General features: G+C 41.1%; 1 protein-coding gene across 1 annotated transcript in view; it reads right to left on the bottom strand.

Annotated features, from left to right (window-relative positions):
* Nucleotides 1-20,132, bottom strand: part of LOC130141940 (protein mono-ADP-ribosyltransferase PARP8-like) — a 160,127-nt gene extending 139,995 nt beyond the window's left edge. The window contains exons 1-2 of the mRNA XM_056323237.1: nt 19,853-20,132; nt 18,881-18,935 (exon numbers count right to left, since the gene is read on the bottom strand). Coding sequence (XP_056179212.1) covers nt 18,881-18,935; nt 19,853-20,129 — 332 coding nt within the window. The 5' untranslated portion in view covers nt 20,130-20,132. The remainder of the gene's footprint in view (nt 1-18,880; nt 18,936-19,852) is intronic.
* Nucleotides 20,133-23,334: the final 3,202 nt, after the last annotated feature.

Below are 23,334 nucleotides of genomic sequence, written 5' to 3'. Positions count from 1 at the left end.
GTCAGGTAAATAAATCCTCTGAAATAAAAAATGCAGAATGCTATCCTGACCTGACTTAATTTCCCTGAATCCGGAAATGTGCCCTGGTGTCTCAGTTCACCAAAGATGACCTTTGTTTCATGCAGATTTAGTGGCTACACCTATATGAAACATGAGATATATAAATTAAAGCGATCTTAGGAACATATACAAGTATTTAAGATGCCTCAATTATACTTTAAAACATTATTATGGATTTTATTCAAATCCAGGTAGGTAGGAATTGTTACAATTTAGGATCCAAGTGATCTAGAGTCTGAGATGTGGGAAAGGAAGCATACAAAAAGATTAAAAGAGAATGAGTTTCTTCTTGTTTGCTTGGTTATACTTCCATCAAACTTTATTTATTTCAAAGGAAATTGTTTGCAGTGTCATTAGTAAGGGGAGAAAGGAACTTGCTGAGCTGCAAAATAATTAGTAACTTATTTCCTTCTTCCTGTAGGAGGAAAAATTCCCATAAATGACAGTGTCAGTGCAGACCGACATACATCCTCTTAGTTTGTGTGTTAGATATTCTTGAATTATCAGTATGAAAGTATGGTACTCTACTGGTTTTGGCTGGGATAGAGTTAATTTTCTTCCTTGTAGCTTGTATGGTGCTGTTTTGGATTTGTGACCAAAACAGTGTTGATAACGGATATTTTAGTTATTACTGAGCAGTGCTTAGATGGCATCAAAGCCTTTTCTGCTTCTCACACTGCTCTGACAGTGCGAAGGCTGGGTGGGCACAAGAAGTTGGGATGGGATACAGCTGGGACAGCTGGACTCCCACTAGGAGGGAGGGAGCCAGCAGCTAGCTGTGTGGGGCTAAGCTGCCCACTGGGGTTAATCCACAACAGGTACAATGGTAGGAAACAGGTCATAACAGTATATGCTGTGAACTTTGATTTCTTGTAGCAATATGAAGGTCTCCAAATTCAAACATTTCTGTCAATTTTCAAATCCATCCAGATCCACTTCTCTTATCTTTTTTTCTCCATTTTAACTCATGTAGGTCCCAGCAAGATTGTACATCTCCACTTTAAAAGGAACTTTGGAAAGCATCAAGGATATTACCTTTTAAATGATGCCCAGCCTTGTCTCAGTTTTTTACTTTTGGAATACAATGAGCTGCTTTTAAAATATGCATAATAGTAGCATCAACAGACCCATGCCTCACTGCAGCTCCTGTCTGTAACTCTACCTACCACAGTCCCCACATACTTCTGCAGACTTAATTCTGAATCCTTACCTGAGCATCCCCTGCTGTAAAATACGAGTAAATTTATGTGAATTTGGATTGTTATCCATATTTAAAATCCCATTGACAATTAGACAGATGCTACAAACTTCTTCATTTTTATGCATACAAGTATGCAAGTATTTAGTTTTCAGACTGAAGCCAAAAAGTATTTTAATAAGAAATCTAGGCCATATACATCCAAAAGCTATTCTATAATGAACACAGTTTTAATTTGTTTGCCTGAAACAAAAATGCTAGTTCTGAGGAAATTTGCTCTATTTTATTTTTCTATAGACTGTTTTGTCCCTGTAAATATAGCAAAAAAATGTATTTTTCCCTTTACTCCTATTCCTAGCCTATTTTAATAAATTTGATGTGGTATGGTACATTTCTTTAGAATATAACACATTTTAAAATCCTCTCCTTTTTTCTCAAGGTTTCTTATTTTTTCCAGACATGATCATTCCTCACATGCTCTTATTGGTGGCATTTTCTCTCTGACTCAAGCTCTTACACGTCTTTCCATTACCCCTTCTAATGTACGTGTGTATCTTCTTGTCACTCCCTCTGTCCTTTCTATCAGTATCAAGCCATCTTCTGCTCCCCATTCTCCCCCACTTTCTCCCCCACTGTCTCCTCATCACACCGTTCTCTACACCCATTTTGACTCTGACTGGAGTAAGGCAGCTCCAGCACACCCAGCTCCCAGCTGAGAATTGTTTTCGTGTATATAGGCTGAACTATGGCCCAGGCTGGATTTTCAATCATAGAATCATAGAATCATTTAGGTTGAAAAAGACCTTTGAGATCATCAAGTCCAACCATTAAACCAGAACTGCCAAGTCCACCAATAAACCATGTCCCTAAGCACCACATCTATGCATTTTTTAAACATCTCCAGGGATGGTGACTCCACCACCTCCCTGGGCAGCCTGTTCCAATACTTGACTACTCTTTCAGCGAAGAATTTTTTCCTAATATCTAATCTAAACCTCCCCTGGTGAAACTTGAGGCCATTTTCTCTTGTTCTGTCGCTAGTTATCTGGGAGAAAAGACTGACCCCCACCTGCCTACAACCTCCTTTCAGGTAGCTGTAGAGAGCAACAATCTGTAGCTACTGGAAGGCATGAAGCTGGACATGGGACAGTGAAAAAGCATTATTCCTGCAATGTCCCAAAGCATTCCAGTGAAGCCAGTGACATCCTCTGATGTAACTAAACATTTGCATTTGTAGACTTCATAATGAAATGTTGACAACAGCATCCATTTAGTTGCAAGACATACACCAAAGCTACATTAGGGCAAGATTTGCATAATCATATTGCTTTAAAATTGACCTAAGAGCATTCCTAATTGTTGAAATCCACAGATGTCCATGCTGCTGCAGCTACATGTCACCCTCCCTTATGTCATTAAGTAACACCTTAAACATGATTTCAAATACCTGAATGCAAGCATACATATTCATACAGTACAGAATCTTGGGTTCATAAGATCATGAGTGGATTACATTGTTTCAACAATGCAATACCCATCTGTGAAAGATAATCTAATCTAGATCTTCTCCTCCATTCTCTCTAACCTTTTTAAAAAATACCATCTGAGAAGGAGAACATATGAGAGCAGAAACTGGCTATAAACCATGTTGCACCAAGGTATCTTGAGGTTAAGTTGTAAGAATGAGATATATTTATTTGGGGATCAAAATACACAGACTTTACCAGTGAAAAAAAAAATCTGTTTTTTTTCTTTACTGATGAAATATATCCTAGATGTCAAGTTCTTGATGTTTCCTTCACAGTTCAGCAGCTCCCAAATCTCACACAGATGGTATGCTGGAGATACAACTGTCATTTTACTCGAAACACCACAGTGAGGCAAGAATCTCACAACTGCTTTATAATAAAAGATGGATTTAGAGCAAAATTCCATTGAAAAAGCTATATCAACTGTAATCACGAGTTTCATTTCACAAAAGGAACTCGTCTGACAGAAGATTGAATGCTCATTAAAAAGTCTTTTGACATCTCTATTCCTAACCAGCCATGTCCCCTAAGCACCTATAGTTCTGCTCCAGAGCCTGAATCTAAGCAGTCTTACACAATTAGTCACAGGCATACAAAAAGATTTAGGGATTTTGAGACCAAATTTTGTAAATCTCCATAGCTAAATGACAAATGAGAAGGGGCCTGGACAATGCAGAGGTTTTAAGAAACTTTTAGGTGCTGGGTTCCTCCAGTGGCTCCAGCTCTGTTTTCAGGCCAGAGTAGCCTAATTGTGGGGCTGGAAGTACTGTGGTGTCTCACAGTTGAACATCCCGATATCTTTACCCTTGGGACTAGAGCAGGAATGCACTCTCAAAGTGGATTGTATGCTACTGAAGGAAAGGGAATCACTGCCACAAAATATTTAGCTGTATTTTGGAACAAAAGGGCTAGCGTAGATATTTAACACTTCAGTACTCTGGACAGGAGGCAAGTACCTAAATTCCCTGAGAGTGAATGTCCCCACACACACCTGGCAGCTTTTCCTACCAGGCCCCTCAGAACATTCCCTCTTCATTTGCTGAAGCTTTGTAAAGCCTCTTCTCAGCAGCCTGCCAGTCCTCCCAGGATGTGGGTCCCCACACTGGCAGCTCCAATGCACAGGAAACCAGATACAGGGCCAGTACATGTTGTGATAGAGGTGCTATGAAAAATGAATAAATTTCATTCCACAGGTACTTTGAGAATGGTTCAAAAGATCAACAAGTATGTTTCGCTGATGCAAATGCATCACTGCATTCTTACACTGGCACTTGCTTGGTATGTTCATCCATCTTCACTTTCAATGGAAATAAAAAAAAGTTCTTAGATGTTATTCTTAAAGAAGAATTTTTTTAACATGCTTTTTCTCAAGACAGTTCTGCAGGATCATTTGACATTTTACTGGTATAACTGTGAAGTAGCTGGTTATGAAATAATGTAAGCTTAAAGTTGAGTGAACCAACTTCCCATCATCAACATGAACATATTCTTGTATCAGGAACATAAACATGGCATGTTACAAGTTGGAGAATACTGATGGAAATCTCAGATAAAGTAAAATCCTTCACAAGTTTAATTAATGGATAGTCCCTGTGGGAGAGGAGGATAGAGAATGTCTGAAGAGAGATGTATGAGAGGAGGATGGAGAATGTCTGATCTGGCAGGAGATGAGATAACAGCTGGGTATTGTGAAGGAGAGTAAGAAAGATAAGCATGGTTATCTAGTAGCAAAAAGGTGTCTGCATGTTTGTAGTGATATATAGCTATGTAACTGCATGAATGGTTTCTGCCCTGAGTCTGGTGGTACATACAGCTGGAATTTGTATCTGGGCTCAGAGATATAAATATGAGCTTCTCTGCACAATAAGGTGTCTCTGGTTGTACCACAACTGGAGCCCGTGCCTTCATACGCCACAAATGGCATCCCAATGTGGGGTTTAAGTAGGAGGATCACGGAGCCCAAACCAGTGGCATAGTATGACTGAACCAGGATCCATGGAAAATTTTGTACACCCATCACCTACAAAGAAGGTGAGCAGTCAGGAGTGATGGGAGGGAAGTTATTCTGAGATCAACAACTCAGCCTGGACGTATTGCAACGGCTGCTTGCAGCTCAGCAACGAGCTGTGACGGGTCCACAGTTAGTGACTCTGTTAGAATGGATCCGTGACAAGTGGTAGGCAGATGATTGTATGATGCTGCCGCAGAGGGGGACTCTGCAGTAGGAATGCATTTAGCAACTTGGTGGCAAATCCTGACTATTCTTCACCAACTGTCGACAAATTCTACTAACAGTGCTAAACCAGGGGAGGCTGTAAATTCCACTGACAGTGCGACTCTTCTCAACACACTGTAAACAATGGCGACTCCGTCCTCACCTCCTCTGCCCTCAGAGCTCCTGTGTCCGGTTGCAGCGACCCTCACAACACAGGACCAAATGCGGGAACAAGACCACTCAGACAATGATTCCATTGACACTGAGAACCCTTTTGATCCAGGTCCTATAGATCTGGAAAAGGAAACAGACCTTTTTCCTTACACACACACCCCCCCCCGATGACTTGACTGTGTTTTCAGGGAGGGTGAAAGGGGGTCTGAGGGATCGGTGGCAGGAATGCAAGCGGGAAGCACTTAAGCGAGGGCATTTGGGAGTTGCTATGGCATGTCCAGTATTATATTGGCCAAATCAGCCTCCAGAGTGCCAGGCTGTGCAATATGAGGTTATAAAAGAGTTAAGAAAAGCAGTGCAGGAAGGGGGGATTCATAGTACGTTTTCTGTGTCCCTTCTTGAAGTGATGGCAGAGTATTTTTCTGTGTCCCTTCTTGAAGTGATGGCAGAGTATTATACACTTGCACCGTATGACTAGAAGTCATTGCTTCGCATGGTACTAACTTCAACACAGTCTATGATGTGGTTATCTGATTTTTGTGAGCTATGTGTAGTGGCCTTGATTGAAAACCTTAATCAGGGAATTGATGTTAACTATGAGCAGTTGGCTGGAGAAAATAATTATGCCGCTTCCCTGATGCAGGCAGGGTATACCAGGGACGTCTATTTGCAAATTAAGGAGATGACTATTAAGGCAGTCCTGAAGATACCAGAGTCTGGGCGAGCCTCTAGTGAGTCATTCACCATAGTCTTGCAGGGTCCTAGAAAGTCATATAATACCTTTACTGATCGGCTTCAGAATATTTTGCAACGACAAATTGAGCATGAGGAAAATTGAGGATTTCTCTTAAAACAACTAGCATATGATAATGCCAATGAAGATTGCAAACAGGCATTGCAGCCCTTTTGCAATCACAACCCCACCATGTGTCAAATGTTTATGACACAGACCTCACAGCAGACTGTAACTCTCAGGTTGAGTTCTGGAATGCAGCGCAACACATTTTTGCTTCTCTAATCTCTTCTGTAGGAATAGTACACGCTCTTAACTCGCTTAATAAGTTAGACTGCTAGCTTGCTAAAGAAAGCAATGCTACAAACAATGCTCTTTCTGGCTTATTAGTGGATGTTGATTCTGTCCATCATGCATCGCTACAGAACTGAGCTGCTATTGATTTTCTTATTGTTAGCAGAGGGACATGGGTGTGAAGACTTTGATGGGATGTGTTGTATGAATCTGAGTGACCACTCTGAATCAATTCACAAAAGCATACAAAACTTAAAAGCCTTAAACAAAGATCTGCAGCAGAGCCAGGGGTGAGATGCCTTTGGTCTCTTCTCACGGCTGGGAAACTTTGGGCCGTGGATCAAAAGCATTGCAGTATTTATTATAATTGCCTTAACTGCCTTATTGATGTTTGCCTTATGTCTCCCATGCCTTTTTTCCTGTATTCAGCATTTAGTTGACCGTAACATAAATCAGGTCATGGTCACCCAGCTACACACAACCTTTGCCTTGTCACAATTAACAAGCAAAAAAGGGGGAGATGTGGGAGAGGAGGACAGAGAATGTCTGAAGAGAGATGTATGAGAGGAGGATGGAGAATGATCTGGCAGGAGATGAGAGAACAGCTGTTTATTGTGAAGGAAAGTAAGAAATATAAACATGGTTATCTAGTAGTCAAAAGGTGCCTGTGTGCTTGTAGTGATATATAGCTATGTAACTGCATGAATGGTTTCTGCCCTGAGCCTGGTGGTACATACAGCTGGAATTTGTATCCGGGCTCAGAGATATAAATATGAGCTTCTCTGTACAATAAGGTGTCTCTGGTTGCACCACAACCTGAGTCCATACCTTCATACACCACAGTCTCCTGACCATTTATTCTTCTCTCAAAATCCTATTGACCATGACATTGACCATGTGATATGAAAATAATACTAACAAAGCAATTAACGAGTATGTGAAGCCTTTTTAAATAAATATATATTACATATATAGATAGATGGCCAGGCAGATACATATGATTAAGATCTTCAAGTGTAAATAAACCCAGTATCATTGCTTCAGCTTTATGCAGATAACTGCAGCTACAGCTATTAAGACAGCAAAATACATCAAAGCAATTCAAACTGTAAATAGAATTATTTCAAAATGAAATTTGCCCAAACATCAAATATTTGCCTCAGTTACTCCAATAATGTCTAACTGAAATCAGTAGAATATAAAGGCAAAATATGACTATATGAAGGAAATTATACTGCACTTTCCCTTTTAGTTAGGCTTATGTCACCTCATCAATTTACAGTATTGAGGTGGAGAGGAACAGGTTAAATGTAGAAACCTTTTATGTATTTAATTTCAGTCAAAATAGCAATCAGCAGCAAAATGAAAATCTTTATGCAATAATCTCCTGAAACTTTTTTCAAGTACAACAATAAAAACCTCCACAAATCTGACCAATTGACTTGAAAATATAATCTACAAAGGAAAGTCCCTACATCACCCCAGCCCACTCAGCCTTTACCTCAAAATTCAAGAATTTTTCACTAGAGTATATTATCTAGTTAATCATGAGCATATTGCAATCATTAGACACTGAAATCACTGAAGTTTGAGAGGTGTAAAGGATTCTCACTCAGTAGCAGCTAATGTCCCAATCAATGTACTGTCACTGCAGAGCCATGGGTAGCATCCAGCAAGGAACTTCAAAATACTAGGGGCAGAACAGCTTGACTGTTTTACCTACCTGAGCCTTGAATGCATGTCAGTCAGATGCATAAATTATTTTTTTAAAATTTTATTTAGAAATATTAGAATAATGTGGTATTGGCCATCCTCAGTCCTTCAAAATTATATGAAACAAAACCTGTCAATGTATCTCTGAAGGAAATAACACTACCATAATATGTAACATGCCCAGTTTCAACCTTCTGACAGAATTATTCATTATCATTAAAAATAAACGGTAAACAACTCTTGGAGAAAATACAGAGGTAAACAGAAAACAAGAAAACAGATATTTACATTGTGGTTATTGTTTTTTAAATTATTTTTATTGTAGACAAAAGTCAATGACAACAAATAACATCTTATCTTGTCTTCAGTATTTAACACACAATCTCTTTAGTAAAGATGCCGTTCCATACATAGCCAGACTGAAGTGAATGCCATTACTTCTACTTTGCAGTGATGTAACTCAGAGCTGAATGCAGACCCATGCTTTTTCTTTTCACCACTCCTTCCAGATTTTTCTTCTATAGTCCTCCATGAAACAGCAGCAACAACAAAAAGGAAACAGTGAACCTCTTCCTGTGACAAGGCTCTGCCACGCTCTGTCACACATTAGCACTCTCCCAAGCAATGGTGCAGAACCTCTGCCACCCTCCTGGCCATTGTGGCAACTTACCAGGAAACTGAGGGGGCAAAACTCATTTGCATGCACATTTAAAAAATGTGCATATATTTGAATCAGAGGGAAAAAAAGAAAAAAGTGAGCTCTTCTTATGAAGCACTACAGATGTATTCAGAGCTATAAAACCTCTGAGAAAGAAGAAAGGACAGAATGCTAAAAAGAAAGCTGACACCGCTTGTCTAAAATCAACATGCATGCATGCACTGGATATGGTCTGAAGTGGCTGCATATGCTGCAGGTTTGTGCACACTAGATTACTATATAAAATTAGCAATGGAAAAGAAATACTCTCTGCTTAGCTCCTCTCCAGGACAAAATATTTTATGCTCAACCTGAAGGACTCAGAGCCTCTGGGAAGCAGAGGCAATGAGAAAGGCCTGTGATCCATCTTCAACTCTTCTTTTCAAAATTTCCCAGATACTGAACTCACAGAATTCCTTCCATTTGCCTGATGATCATTTTGCTGGCAACTAAAGGTTTTCCCCTCATATTATTTCATTAAAGTAGTTAATTATTTATTTTACCTGACCAACTCCCACCAAACAGTCCTGCAAAGCTATGCTATCTTTCAGCCTGCCATGAGTCACACTTTTCCTGACATGGGAGGGCAGTCATTCAGACATGCATGCTCCTGGCAGCCTGCAGTGGGCAGTTTTGCGGAGCGCACCAGGGCACCATGCTGCTCCACCTGGAGCAGCTTTGTGTCCTGCTCTGAAACCTCTCTGATCAAAGACAGTTATTTCAGGTAGATCCCACATGTGTACATAAGTCTGCTAAAGTCAAGAGAGTTTGCATCTTTGGTAGGCTGATTATTGTGACCCTGTACTCTAGAGACCAATACTACATTTAAAACTTCTGCTAGCCTGAGTTAACAAAACTAATGTATGCCCAAGGAAATCTTGAAGAGATTCCTATTGCCACCTAAACATATCCAATTTCACTCTTCTTGTCATCCGCTGATAAAACATGAGTCCTTTTTCAATGTATAAACCTACAAAATCCTACTACTGAAATTTTATGCCAAGCCTAACAAGCCTTGTTCTATAAGATAGTTAAAAGTCTTTATAACAAAATAATTCTCTAACATTATACCTTCTTAAAAGAAAAGAACTAATAAGTTCAGTTTTCAGCTATAACTCCATTAGAGCTGCAACCATGTATGAAAGTTTTCATGTAATATTCATAGAACCGTATTAAGCCAGTAAACAACCTTAATTTATATAATTCCCTATCTATAACAGAAGGCTGTTGATAGCGTTCATAACTGCCATACTAAAGCATTAACAAAATATGTTTTCCAGAAGTTTTTAATACTTGAAGGTTATATTTTTTGTTCTGAAGTAGTGTAAAACTCTTGACTTTTTATGTTCCCACTGTTTTGTACAAATATATATTGAAATGACCAGATTTCACACAGTTTTAATCTGGACAAAGTTAATTTAATATTTTTAGGTGTTTTCACAGAATAGTCCTCTTGAAGAAATCACCATTTCTATTTCAACTAATGGTTATAACTACAAAAAGCTCGTGAACCATTTTAGGACTCAGCTTAATACTGATTCTGAATGAGTGACAGGTAAAGACATTTTCATGTGGCCTAGCAAATTACCTTCTTAAAAGAGGACTCTGTGACAATCAGGTTTTCAGATGCTAAGGCTAAAAAGACACAGAAAGAAAAGCATGGAGCAATTGCAATTGACAACTGGCCTTCTATCTGTGCCCTCTGCAATACCAGTGACTTGATAAGAATGCATGAAAGCAAGCCTTTTTCCTTAGATAAATTGCAGCACTCCCACCATCATGGAAAATGCTCAAAATGAGAATACATCTGCAAAGATGGCAGAAAAAAGAACTCTGATCTTCATAACTCCCCCCAGGTGAAAAAAATCACCTGGATTGCCATTCACTAGGAATAAGGGCCAAATCAAAAAATCATCAGTATCACTGAGGACCCAAGTGAGCCCCATCACATCAGTGGAATTATGCTGGATTTATACAGCTGTAGTTGAGATCAAGCAGTTGACTATCAGCAAGTATTTTTTTGACAATGAAGTGCTTCCTGGTTTAGACACCTTTATCAACCCCAGGTCCTAATCTGACAGAAGATCATCCTAATTATTTTCATATCTTACTGTATGTATGATCATTACAGGGTGAGAACTCCTCATCAAAGATTGATTTTTCAACATTAAGGAAAAAGAATGAACAAAACCACAAACACCCCTAAAATTAAATATTCTGTCATTTGCAAAAAAGTTAATGACCTGGAATACCATCTCTAACCCATAGGCTTTTTTTTCTACTTGAGAGAAAATTCTGTCTGTCACAAATACCTTATTGGATAGAAACAAGACAGTTAAATGGTACAAAGTTATCCTTCCTTCTAGCTTTGCTCTTAAGATATGAAAAATTCTTATCTATAAACATAAAATGAAACATTCTTTTAAAGCAACAAGATTTCAAGATGGCAACCTGTAATATATGAGATAAAATGCAGAATGCTACACAGTTTAAAAGGAACTTATTCTTTAATTATATACTTCTTTTTACAAATGGTATATCACCATTTTTTGTACTCTCTTACATTTCATTACACAGGAGACAAGCTGTTGCTCCTTTTATTTCTGATCAGTGCCTCGAGTCTGGAAGGAGACATCTGGAGGGACTGCTAGTTTGAGGTTCCTCTTTGCCCTCAATTCTTTGCTCTAGACAGGCTCCCACTGAGCACCACAGAAGTGTCCCTCAGAAGAACTTCATCAAAGGGATTCAGCTCAATCCTAATTGCCAGGACATGTCAGTATTCTACAACAGCAAGGAGAAGCCAAAGCCTTGTACAGGGCTCATGCAGATACTCTGCCTTGAAGTAAGCTACAGAAAGATGCTCACCCTCCAACTTTTACCTAAGACTGTTTTCTCCCTATTACCTTATTTGACCATGTGCAAGACCATGACTTACTCCCACAGGATTACATAATGCCAAAAGCATGTATGATGATGTTTAGCCCTTGCAGTAGAGGAACACAATATCTGATATAAAGCTCCCTGGAGATAATGGGTCCTCCCAGGAGAAGTCTGAATCAGAAAAGCTACAATTTTTTTCCAGTCCTTAGGCAAGGCTCTTTCCTGTTCTTCCTCCCATAGAAATAGGCTGGATGCAATCTTGTGTGAACATGCAGAAGGATGTCAGGGGAAAAAGATGTATTTCTCTACCTTGTTTAGTCCCTTGTCTTTCAGTGAGATCTTCTAGCTACTGCTACACAGGATAGTAGGCTTATCTTTATGAGTCAATTTTACCTTGTTAAACAGAGTTACTTTTCCTCAGATGAGGCCAGCTCAATGAAACATCTGTAAAAATCTTCACCCTCCTGTAGCAAGGAGGACATTAATTCTTAAGAGCTGTCCTCTTAAGTGGGATTTATTTCATGTCAAGGCAGAATTATAAATTGGACTTTTTTTTAGATTTACATCTCATCGCTTTCTTAGTTTTAATTGTAACTAAACTGAATTCTCCCAGCAGTCTAAAATTTACTTTCCCTCTAGATGCTGAAGCTTATTAAAGTAGGTATTTTGACTCAGAGTGATTAGATTCTGACACAAATGAGAATTCATATTCTGCACAGTAAGTAATCCATGGAAAAGATATGCCAACAGGTATCTTCAGCTCTTTATTTATGAACAATGAAAAATATTGGAAATTATTAGACTAGTAAAAAAAAACCTCAGAAAAGTCATTAGTCCCAATACAGAGAAAAGTGATCTAAAATTAATTTTGTCAGAGTTAACTCCACTTTCAAATGTATTTGTCTTATTACATTAACACACTAACAATGACAGCCTACAGGTCTATTTTTAGGTACTTAATATGTTAAAATATGCGATGAAAGCAGAGAAAGAAGTTACTGAAAACATTTTCTGTTCATTCAAGCACTCTTCCCAACTCTGTGCTGGTGAATCATTCAAAAAACAGTGCATACATTTGTATGACAAAACCACCTGCATAAAAAAAACTTTTTTAAAAAGTGCTAAGCAATGCACAGTAATACTGAGACCACTATGTGGTGTGGGAGTTTAGCACTTCTGAAAACTAGGCTGTTTATTTAAGTGCCTAAACCCACATTTTTCTCACAGAAAAGTTGATGTTCACAATTTGAAGGAATTGTTCTTAGTACAGTTTGCAGCTGAAAGAGGAGAGCCCCCCACTTCACCAGACTAGAGATTTTCACAAGTCCATAATATCCCTGAAGTGTGTAATTTTTACAAGATGCACTGATTGGGATTGGGTTAATTTCAGACACCACTGATTTTTTAATAGCAAGGCAAGAGGATCTGTCAAAAACAAAATCATCAAAAAAAAGTGAGCTCAATGAGACTGTGAGTAGAATGGTATTTATTTTGCTTTTCACAAACCCTCAACGTTGCCTAATTTTTAGAAGTACCCAAGGCTGTATTCAACATTACTTCATCTACAGAATAATTAATGAAGAAATTAAAATCACAATGCTTTCTATGTTATATCTAAACTAGATTCCTGTCTCATATCACAGATTTCTCTTACAGGAAATGTTGCTGTCCTGGCAAAAATGTTAAGCCCTATTTGATAGGAAAGTTAAAATTGAAAGATGATGTGCAATCTTCCAGGTATTCTGAAATAGCAATAAACAGAAGTCTAGGTACAAGCTGTGTATCTAGTTTTCATCCTTAACTTACTGTAGTAGAGGTAGATATTAGGAATGCAATTATATATTTAATAACCTGAAGACAAAGTTAAGCACAACCATCAGCAACAGAAAAAAGAATTACTTCAGACTAAAATTCAACTTTCCTTGTATCTGCAGAACCGCTGTGCATTTAGTTCTTACAGGTCTTACCTAGTTTCTTTACAATATGCTGCAGTATTAGATCTGTTCTCATGCACAGCCTTATTGTCCCTCACTGCCAATGAGAGTTAAGTACATATTTGAATAAAGAGGTATTTCAAAACTGATATGAGGCCTTGTTTAGCCTCAGAAAAAAAAAAAGTGAGAAAAAAACTAAAAAAAAGGAAACATTTTTTTTTAAGGACAAACAATACTGCTTTTATGTAAACCATGTCAAATGACGTATAAAGTGAAAACATCAGGGCATCATGCATACCTATTTGAAGGATGACAGATCAGCAGTTCTGTTTGGTTTACAGGGTTTCTGGAGGAGCAATGTTTAATATAAGGGCAGATAATCAGAAAAAGGAAATGAGATTATTGGAAAAAAAAGAAAACTCGACATGTTCACACTGTAAAATCCTTTTTAGATCCTGCAGTAATGTCCTGGTTTCAGCTGGGATAGAGTTAATTTTCTTCCTAGGACCTGGTGAGGTGCTGTGGTTTGGATTTGGTATGAGAACAATGTTGATAACACACTGATGTTTTAGTTGTTGCTAAGTAGTGCTTGCTCTAAATCAAGGACTTTTCAGTTTCCCACGCTCTGCCAGTGAGCAGGTGCACAAGAAGCTGGGAGGGAGCAGAGCCAGGAGAGCTGACTTGAACTAGCCAAAGGGATATTCCATACCATAGAACATCATGCTCAGTATATAAACTGGGGGGAGTTGGCCAGGAGGGGCTGATGGCTGCTCAGGGACTAGCTGGGCATCAGTCAGCATGTGGTGAGCAATTGCATTGTGCATCACTTGTCTTTCTTGGGTTTTATTCCTCTCTCTCTCTCTCTCTTTTCATTACAATTGTTGGTTTTGTTAAAATAATAATAATATCTTACTTTATTTCAATTATTAAACTGTCCTTATCCCAATCCATGGGTTTTACCTTTTTCTGATTCTCCTCCCCAATCCCACTGAGTGGGTGGGGGGAAGCAAGCGAGCAGCTGTGTGGTACTTAGTTCCTGACTGGGGTTAAACCATGACAAGTAAAAAGGATAAAGAATCCAGCGATTTATTATATTCTTCCAGATGCAGTTAAAGAAGAGTAAATCTTGCACAGTCATAGCACCTGAATGCACATCTCACTATAAGAATTCTAACACACTACCTATCCCTTTCTGAAAGCAAAATTAAAAATTATTAAATTGATAAACAATCTGCCCCATATTTAGAGCCCACATTATGCACAAAGATGTGCTTCACTAATAAATTTTTAGTTACAACCTTCCCAGACGAGGAAACATCACTGCAGTATCAAATAAATCTATTAATTTAGAAGTGTGAACACAGTGCATTTAAAAAAAAAATTAAATTTTTTAAAAAGTACAGTCTGAACATGAAATACAGTCCAAAAAGGATTAACTGAACTACATAGGCGTCCTGGTTTCAGCTGGGAAAGAGTTAATTTTCTTCTTAGTAGCTAGTACAGTGCTGTGTTTTGGCTATGATGTGAGAACAATGTTGATAGGACACTGATGTTTTTAGTTGTTGCTGGGTAATGTTTATACTAAGTCAAGGACTGTTCAGTTCCTTGGGCCCTACCAGCCAGAGGGCTGAGGGGGCACAGGAAATTGGGAGGGGACACAGCCAGGACAGGTGACCCAAGCTAGCCAAAGTGGTATTCCATACCATATGACATCATGCTGTGTATATAAACTGGGGGAAGAAGAAGGAAGGGGGGGACATCTGGCATTATGGCATTTGTCTTCCCGAGGAACCGTTACGTGTAATGGAGCCCTGCTTTCCTGGGGATGGCTGAACACCTGCCTGCCTATGGGAAGTGGTGAATGAATTCCTTGCTTTGCTTTGCTTGCATGTGTGTCTTTTGCTTTACCTATTAAATTGTTCTTATCTCAACCCTCGAGTTTTACATTCCTTTCTGATTCTCCTCCCCATCCCTCTGCGTGAGTGGGAGTGAGCAAGCGGCTGTGTGGTGCTTGGTTGCCGGCCTGGGTTAAACAACAACAATAGGTAAAGGATTATTTATGATAATTCACACAATACAAATATGTTTGTACTTAAAAAGATTCTTCCCTTCTAACATTTCAAGAAAAATCCTGCAAATGCAGAATGTCCTTAAAGTGTATTTATGGCCATCCAGTGTTCATTTACACACATATTATTTATACAGTGTAATAGCTTAATACCACCTAAAGGTCAAATGTTGGAACAGGTCTATATAATGAATGAAAAATAAAATAATTCTCGGTTGGTTTCACTGGAACCTCTGTGCTTGAACAAAAGCTAAATCATGCCCCCATTGTTTGGTTCAGAACTTTACTGTGGGAATACAAGTTAACTCCACTGAAGCTATGATAAATGTGCTCCAGATCAGGCCTATCTATTTGGATTGATATGCAGCATGATTTTGTACCACCTCAATATTTGAATAGTACCAACATAAGAAGGGGTTGTGCAATCCATACAAGCAACAGGGAAAAATCAGATAGTCAGTGAAGCTCACACCAAGAAGAAAAATCTCACACAGATAAACGTAACAGTTGTGGGAGAGGAGAATAGAGAATGTCTAAAGAGAGATCTATGAAAGAAGGATGGAGAATGATCTGGCAGGAGATGAGAGAACAGTTGGGTATTGTGAAGGAAAGTAAGAAAGATAAACATGGTTATCTAGTAGTCAAAAGGTGTCTGTGTGCTTGTAGTGATATATAGCTATGTAACTGCATGAATGGTTCCTGCCCTGAGCCTGGTGGTATTTGTATCCGGGCTCAGAGATATAAATATGAGCTTCTCTGTATAATAAAGTGTCTCTGGTTGCACTACAACCTGAGTCCGTGCCTTCATACGCCACAAACAGTTTAAAGAACAAACACAAATATTAGGTCCTCATTGTAACTGAAATAATACTGGTACACTGACTTCCATGGACTTACTCTGATTTGCAAAGAATCTGGCTTTCAGAGGCCTCTGCTCTTGTATCTAACCACTATGGCTAAAACAAAGCCATGCTACACACTGACCTAAATGAAGATCTGAAGGAAATAAAGCATGAAAAAGACTTTGTTCCAAGCATGGCTAGTACTGTAATCTTCCTTACACACCATTTCAACTCTTACTCATTTTAATGTTTCTTGGTTTGAACATCCATCCAGTAAACATCCACCCCTTTGCCCATTACTCGAAAGCCTGAGTTCCTGTTGGTTCAAAAAACAAAGTAATCAGGCTAAATATCTGAAGTAACAGGACAAGACCTGTCAGCTGATACTCAAGTCTATGATCGCAAGCTAATAGAGGTTTTGTCATTTAGGGACAATTCCTGAGCGCAATAGTAAAAAAACAGGGTCACTACTCAGGAAGTCCACAGATGCAGCAACAGTAGTAGGAAAAAAATCATGGCCAAATGCAAGAAAAAGATCCTTAAATAGTCTTGTGCTCTCCTAAATTGATACCACATACATGCCATCACTGTTGACCCTTGTAGAGCTTGTACTGGAGACCTGCCTGAATGCTGCATACAGTACAACATAGCTGTTGCTCAGGAAACACCTTCTCTAAGAAACCACTAACTCTTCTTCGATGTGAGAAAGAAAGGTTTGGCCCTTAATGGTCAAGACTTAGGGTTTTCATTTTATGTACTTCACAAGAGAGCTTACTACCATAAACTTGCCACTCAGTACACCACTATATACTAAGAATATTGTAAAATATCTTTCTGAAGCGAAATACAGAGAACATGAAACCCTTCTCTCAAAGGATGACTTTTAAATGTCCTTAAAATGTTAAAAGGAAAGTGAAATTTGAGTATGCTCTAAGTAACAACCCACTCTCACCAATTTCTCTAAGCCTAACTTTTATTTCTCAATTCAGTTTGAATTTTCAAGATCCTGAGACTATTTTGCAGTCAACAGTTTCCTTAAGCAAATGTTGACCTCAGTTAAAATTCAAGGCTGTGGGATGTAAGGCAAACTTCCATCTCTCATTGTAGAAGTGACAATGCTTTGTTTCAACATTCATAAACCAGTTTGGTTTACATCAGTTATGCCCTTAGGCTTTTTACTTTATTCATCTTGGAAAATGGAAACAATAAACAGATTTCACTTCCTGGTTTCTTGCTGCAATATTTGGTTTAGAAAACAGTGCAAAGAAACTTTCAAATTTGATTGTTTTAATTATATGATAAATAATATAATATTTCTGTTAGATAATTTTTTATTGTATCAAGTCTTTCAAAATTGTCTTTTAAAACAAGATCAAAACAATATACTAAAATCCTAAATTAAAGAGTATACTACAAGCAAATACATCTGATTTCCAGCTACTGGGTGAGCTGAACTATTCTACTCCACTGAAAATGATAGAAGTTGTCTTTTCCTTTAGTAGGAAGAAGCAGGGTAGTGAAGTGGGAAAGTGTTTTTCTGAGCAGTCTCAAAGCCTGGGGACCCTCTGGGAGCCTGGTCCTGCAGCCAGGCCCTTAAGCATGCACAGGGGAGAACCAATGGCTGTAGGAGCATTGCCTGCACTGAAAGGTTCACTTGCAAAGAATACAACACTTTAATTTGTGTACCCTGGTAAAAAAAAAGAATCACCAAAGATATCAGATTAACTGTCTGAGAAAAAAAATAAAACAAAAAATATAAAACCAAGACATCTTGCCAACTCTAATAAAAATCAGCTAAAAGAGGGCAACCTAGCATATACTATAAAGACCATATTAAGTAAAAGGTAACTAAGAGCTAGGGAAACAAAAAGGATGTGTGTTCAAGCTTTTACATATATTTCTTTTTGAAAACAAACACAACAAATGGTGAAATATAATAAAAAAATGTGTACATGCACAATCTAGTTTATAATCAAAAGCTCATAACCACTTAGAAATAATATTTAAAGTATCATTCAATAAAACATTTTTTTAGCCTTAGAAGCTATAATGACATTTCATTTACTGTCTCAGTAGTTTAATTTGGTCAACTGCAGACAGTCTTGCATCTGTCATGGGACTAAATATGGCTCTCAAATGCAAGAGAATAAGGTGTTGATGTGAAATTTGGCCTATTTGTTATTAAAATCATAACTTTTTCCAGTTTTTTAAGATGAATTAACTTTATATTTCATATGTTGATGCCTTTGCTGTACTTCTGTTAAGTTTACATACAGCAGAAATTCTACATATACACATAAATTAAAAAAAGAGAAACGGTGAAGTGCCACAGGGCAGCACTCAGAGGAACAAGCCTCCAACAACTAGGACCACCTTTCTGATCACCTTCCTCGGCACTTCCTCTCAGTTTACGCTTGCGCGAAGGCAAATGATTTATCAATACTCCTTGAAAAAGGAAAGAAAACAAAAAAGACTGCCACAGTATTGAACCATTGCACCTCACTGCTAGCATGAAATGGAGTCATTACTGTAAAAAGAAGTACCTTTTGGAGCCTCCAATATAGGTGAAGGTAAAGGTGGAGTCTGAGTACCTGAAATCTGAAATACAACGAGCTGCGTTATTACAACTTGTCTTTATTTTAGCTGAAATAGCTGAGATTTTGCAGACCAGCATTCTGTTACCGACAGGGAGTGTGGGGAAGTATCGGCATTAATCAAAGGAAATGCAGCAACTCTTCCCCCAGCCCCTCGCAACAAGTGCCTGGTGTTATGGCAACGGCAGGGATTTCCATTGTCAGAAACTGCAACATCCAGCCACAAGCCGACGGCAAATCACAGCCGGCACCACACCGTCCCCGGCACGGAAGTGGCGAAACCCCGGGGTTTTTTTTTGCACGGAAAAGAGAACGTTTACCGCTTGCCATGCCCCCGGCCCTGAAGCCGGGCGTGCGTGTGAGGATAAAGGCAGGCACCGAGGGGGGCAGGAGCCCGGCCGCCCGGAAAACAGCCATGTAGTGCCCGCCGGAGCAAAACGCACCAGGGCATCGCTCGACTGGGCGCTCGCACCAGCAGCTGCGGGCTGCGGCAGGCAGCAAGGGGGTCACGCACACTTGCACACACCTGCCCGGTTTTGCATGTGGCCACTGCCACGCTCCCTGACTCGGGATGCGCGCGCGCGCGCACACACAGACACACAGACACACAGACACACACTCACACACACACACTCTCTCTCTCTCTCTCTCTCTCTCTCTCACTCTCTCTCTCTCCCTCCCTCCCTCCCTTCCCAACCGGCTCCTGGTCTCATCTGCCCTCAAATGCCCTCGGAAGGAGAGGAGGAAGTAGGGGACTGAGGGCAGGCACAAGCCGGCTCGGCGGCGGCCCCTGCTCCCGGGAACGGCGGCGAAGGGCACGGGCACAGCCCGGGCAGCCGCGCCGCGGCGGCAGCGGGGCCTGGGGCGGCCGGCGGCGGCAGCCTCCGCGCCGCCAACCTGGCGCCCAAGAGAGAAACTCACCTGCAAACAGGCAGTCCTTCTCCGCCTTGCACTTTTGGATCACAACGTCAATATCCTTCTGAATCCTCTCTTGTCTTGAACACATCCCCATGAAATAAATCCGGGGGGGGGGGGAAGCAGCTTTTATTTCCACCCCACCACCTGCACTACCAGTTGTAATATTAAGTCCGAAAGATGGACCCTGGGGCTGGCGAGCAGGAATCTCCCCGCGCCCCAGAGGGATCCGCTCGGCCGGCTGGAGGACGGAGGAGGAAGGCGGTGGGAGCCGACGTTGCATGCCCAGATGTGCCCGCCCAGATGTGCCGCCGCAGCCGGCGAATGGCAATTTCCTTCACAATAGATCCAGCGGAGGGTGGTGGCGGCGACACGCGATCCCCCCACTTCCCACACCCTCTGGGGTTTTGAGGGTTGGTTGGCTGGTTTGGTCTTTTTTTTTGGAAGGAACGAAAAAATAAAAGGGAGAGGAGAAGCCGACCCGACCACTCACATCCCTGCCCCTCCCGCCAGCAGCGGCGATCGCCGCGTAGCAGCAGCAGCAGCAGCGCGGAGAGCCAGCGGTGGCACCCGCATCCTGTCCCTGGCGGCGCGGCGGGGCCAGCGCTGCTGCAGCGACGCCAAACCGCAAACCCTTCCCTCGAACCCGGCCCGTCACATAAGGCCCCCGCCGGCTCCCTGAGTGGAGGTGGCGCGGGGGAAGAGCCGTGCGGGCAGCTGTGAGGCGGAGGCTCGATGGCCCCGGCCCCGCTGCCGGCCCTCGCCTCCTCCCACCTCCCCGGCCTCGGGCATAGGCTGCCGCCTCCTCCCGAGCAGCGGAGAAATGCAAATGACAAGTCATCCGGGCGGCGGGGCGGCTCCCAGGCCGGCACTGGGGAGGAAGCGAGCAGCGCCGCGATGCGCAAGGCCACCGGCGGCGGGGCTCCGGGGAGGGGGGCACTTCCCGGACGGGCAGGGCCCCACGGGGCCCAGCAGTGGGAGCCGCTCGCCCTTTGTCTTGGGGAGGCGCCGTCTGGCTCCCAGCGAGGCGGGCACTGCGGCTGGCCGCAGCTCCCCATCTCCCTGCATCCGCGCCTTTCCGTCTCCGCGGCGGGTGCGCTCCTACCCTCCACTGAGGGTGGGCGTCGGCTACCGGTACCCCTGCCCCACCGCGGGCAGAGCTCTTCCTGGTCCTTCCCCAGGCAGGAAAATCGGGCAGCCCACCCTTACCAAAGTGCTATCCCTAGCCTGCCTCCGCGTCCGTCCTATCGACGGGGATGCGTGCCCATTGAAACAATAAAAAAGGAATTAACGTTTTTATAATCCATCTCTAACCACCATGATTTTTAATCACGCTCCTCTCCTGTCAGTCTTCAGCAAACCTGTCTCTCAAACCTAAGGGCTTCGGGAGAAGACTCGGGCTGCCGGTACAGTGCCTAGCAGCCAGCACTAATCCAGGCTAGAGGCTTTGGGCGCTAATGCAATACATGTAATGACCGTAATATAACACAGAAGGAATGGTTAAGTCTGCAAAGCCAAATATTTTTCATCAGCCAAAGAGCAAAAGGAATTAATAAAAAAATAAACAAGTGTGAACACAATGGAAACAGATTTGATTAAAAATTTCAAAAGACTATTAATAAAAATTATTTTTTTATGTATTCACCCAGCTCTAAACAGCTCCCATGGATTATTCATTATTGACCCCAGTAGTTTTAGTGGTTTTTCATTAAGCAAGTCTATATTAATCATGTATTGATTTCAAACACAGGGGAGAAACACAATCATTATTTTATTTGTTCTTAAGTGGAAATAGCTTAAAAAGTGAGGTTAAAAAGATTCCATATTTATTCCTATCTTGAAAAGATTTTGTGTCTGGAGGGAACAGAAGGGAAATTATAAGAAAAAGAAGGTAGTGTTTAAAGAGAACAGAAATCTATAACTCTCTGCCTCTAAGAAAATAATTTATCTTTGAAGGGAGATTTCCAGACTACTTTTCAGTGCTGTTTACTAAATTCTCTTCTACTGCAGCAAAACTTTTCCAAGGTAGGATACAGAACATGTCACTGTAGTCAAAAATACAGTGTAATACAGTAAAACTGTCATTCTGTCAAGTTATGCTACCTTGGTCAACAAGTGATGCTTTTCTAGAGGTTTTTTCTAGCTATTCAAGCTAGGACATCAACAGCCATGCTTGTTGCCTTCCCCTTAATCATAGTTAGAAGATGTAATCGGATCTTGATTTATTCTGGTGGGATTTGGGTCCTGAACCTTGTAGAGAAAGGTCTCTGTTATCCCTCTGTTGCATTATGAGTCTGAAGAGTGGTCGTGGGGTGGGTGCAGCCCTCCCATTCAGTCAAGAGGTTCAGAAAGGATCCCCTTCCTTTCTAAACACCTTCTCAGAGAGGAGTCTAGGTGTGGCTAGATTCAGTCCTAGTCCCAGATTTGGTCAATGGTTTAGGTCTAAAGGATTATATGTACAGCCACTCATCAGAGGTAACATTTGCCTGTCAGAGCCCAGTCTAAGGACTTTCCCTGAAACAGCTTTGCAAAGTTTGCAAAGATTATTTAATAAGGCAATAGATATAACAACTTCAGAATTGCCATTGGTAAATGCACTTACTTCAAAAACTGATCTTAAGAGTTTAGCAATTTTTCTTAACAATACTGTCCCGGGTAATATCTGACATAGTCAGAGACACAAATGTTACCGAGCGAGGCATGCCTGCTTGGGTAGGAGAGAGGTCCAGGCCTTTCAACCTGCCTGACAGTTGGAGTTCTCATCCTCAAAAATAGAGGATTCTAAAATGCCAGATTTATACTCATGGTAAGGTGGGACTAAGTCAATTATTGTGTGCTGATTGGCCCTTAGCAAGGTTTATCAGTTCTGGAAGGTCAGTGAGGCCCTATGGTTCAAGGAGGGGTGTGGTGTGGTGTGGGGTGGTGTGGGGTGGGGTGGTGTGGGGTAGGGTAGGGTAGGGTAGGGTAGGGTGGGGGGTGGGGGGTGGGGTGGGGTGGATTTGGTACAGACAGATTTATAGTACACAGATGTAGGGGGGTCTTCCTGGCCTTCATTGAAGCAGCACCAGACTGTGAGGCAACGGCCTTGCAGGAGGAGGCCTGGAAATCAGGACCATGGGTGGCAATCAGTTAGCTGAAAGGAATGTGCTCCAGCTTGTAGGTCACAAACCCTGGGAGGACAAGGAATGTGAATAGATAACAATCGACAGGATGAGTCATGCTGAGAAAAGATAAGGGAATGAGGAACAGATGGTGCCAAGAAGAAGTAACAGGTTGCTGTTAATTGATGACTGTAAAAACTTAAAGTGGCCTTTGTTTGTAGTTAACCACCAATCAGGGATTGCCTAGTATGTAATGCTTAGCTTAAAGAACCAATCTGTTTAAAGCGTGCGGCCTCTGATAACATATATAAACTCGTGCTTGTGTACAATAAATTGACATTTGTTTGCATCAAGCAGCATCCTGTCTCACCCGGGGTGTCACTTGGT

Source organism: Falco biarmicus, chromosome W (genome assembly GCF_023638135.1).
Source record: "Falco biarmicus isolate bFalBia1 chromosome W, bFalBia1.pri, whole genome shotgun sequence".
Lineage (NCBI taxonomy): Eukaryota > Metazoa > Chordata > Aves > Falconiformes > Falconidae > Falco > Falco biarmicus.
This window is presented reverse-complemented; position numbering and strand designations above follow the sequence as displayed.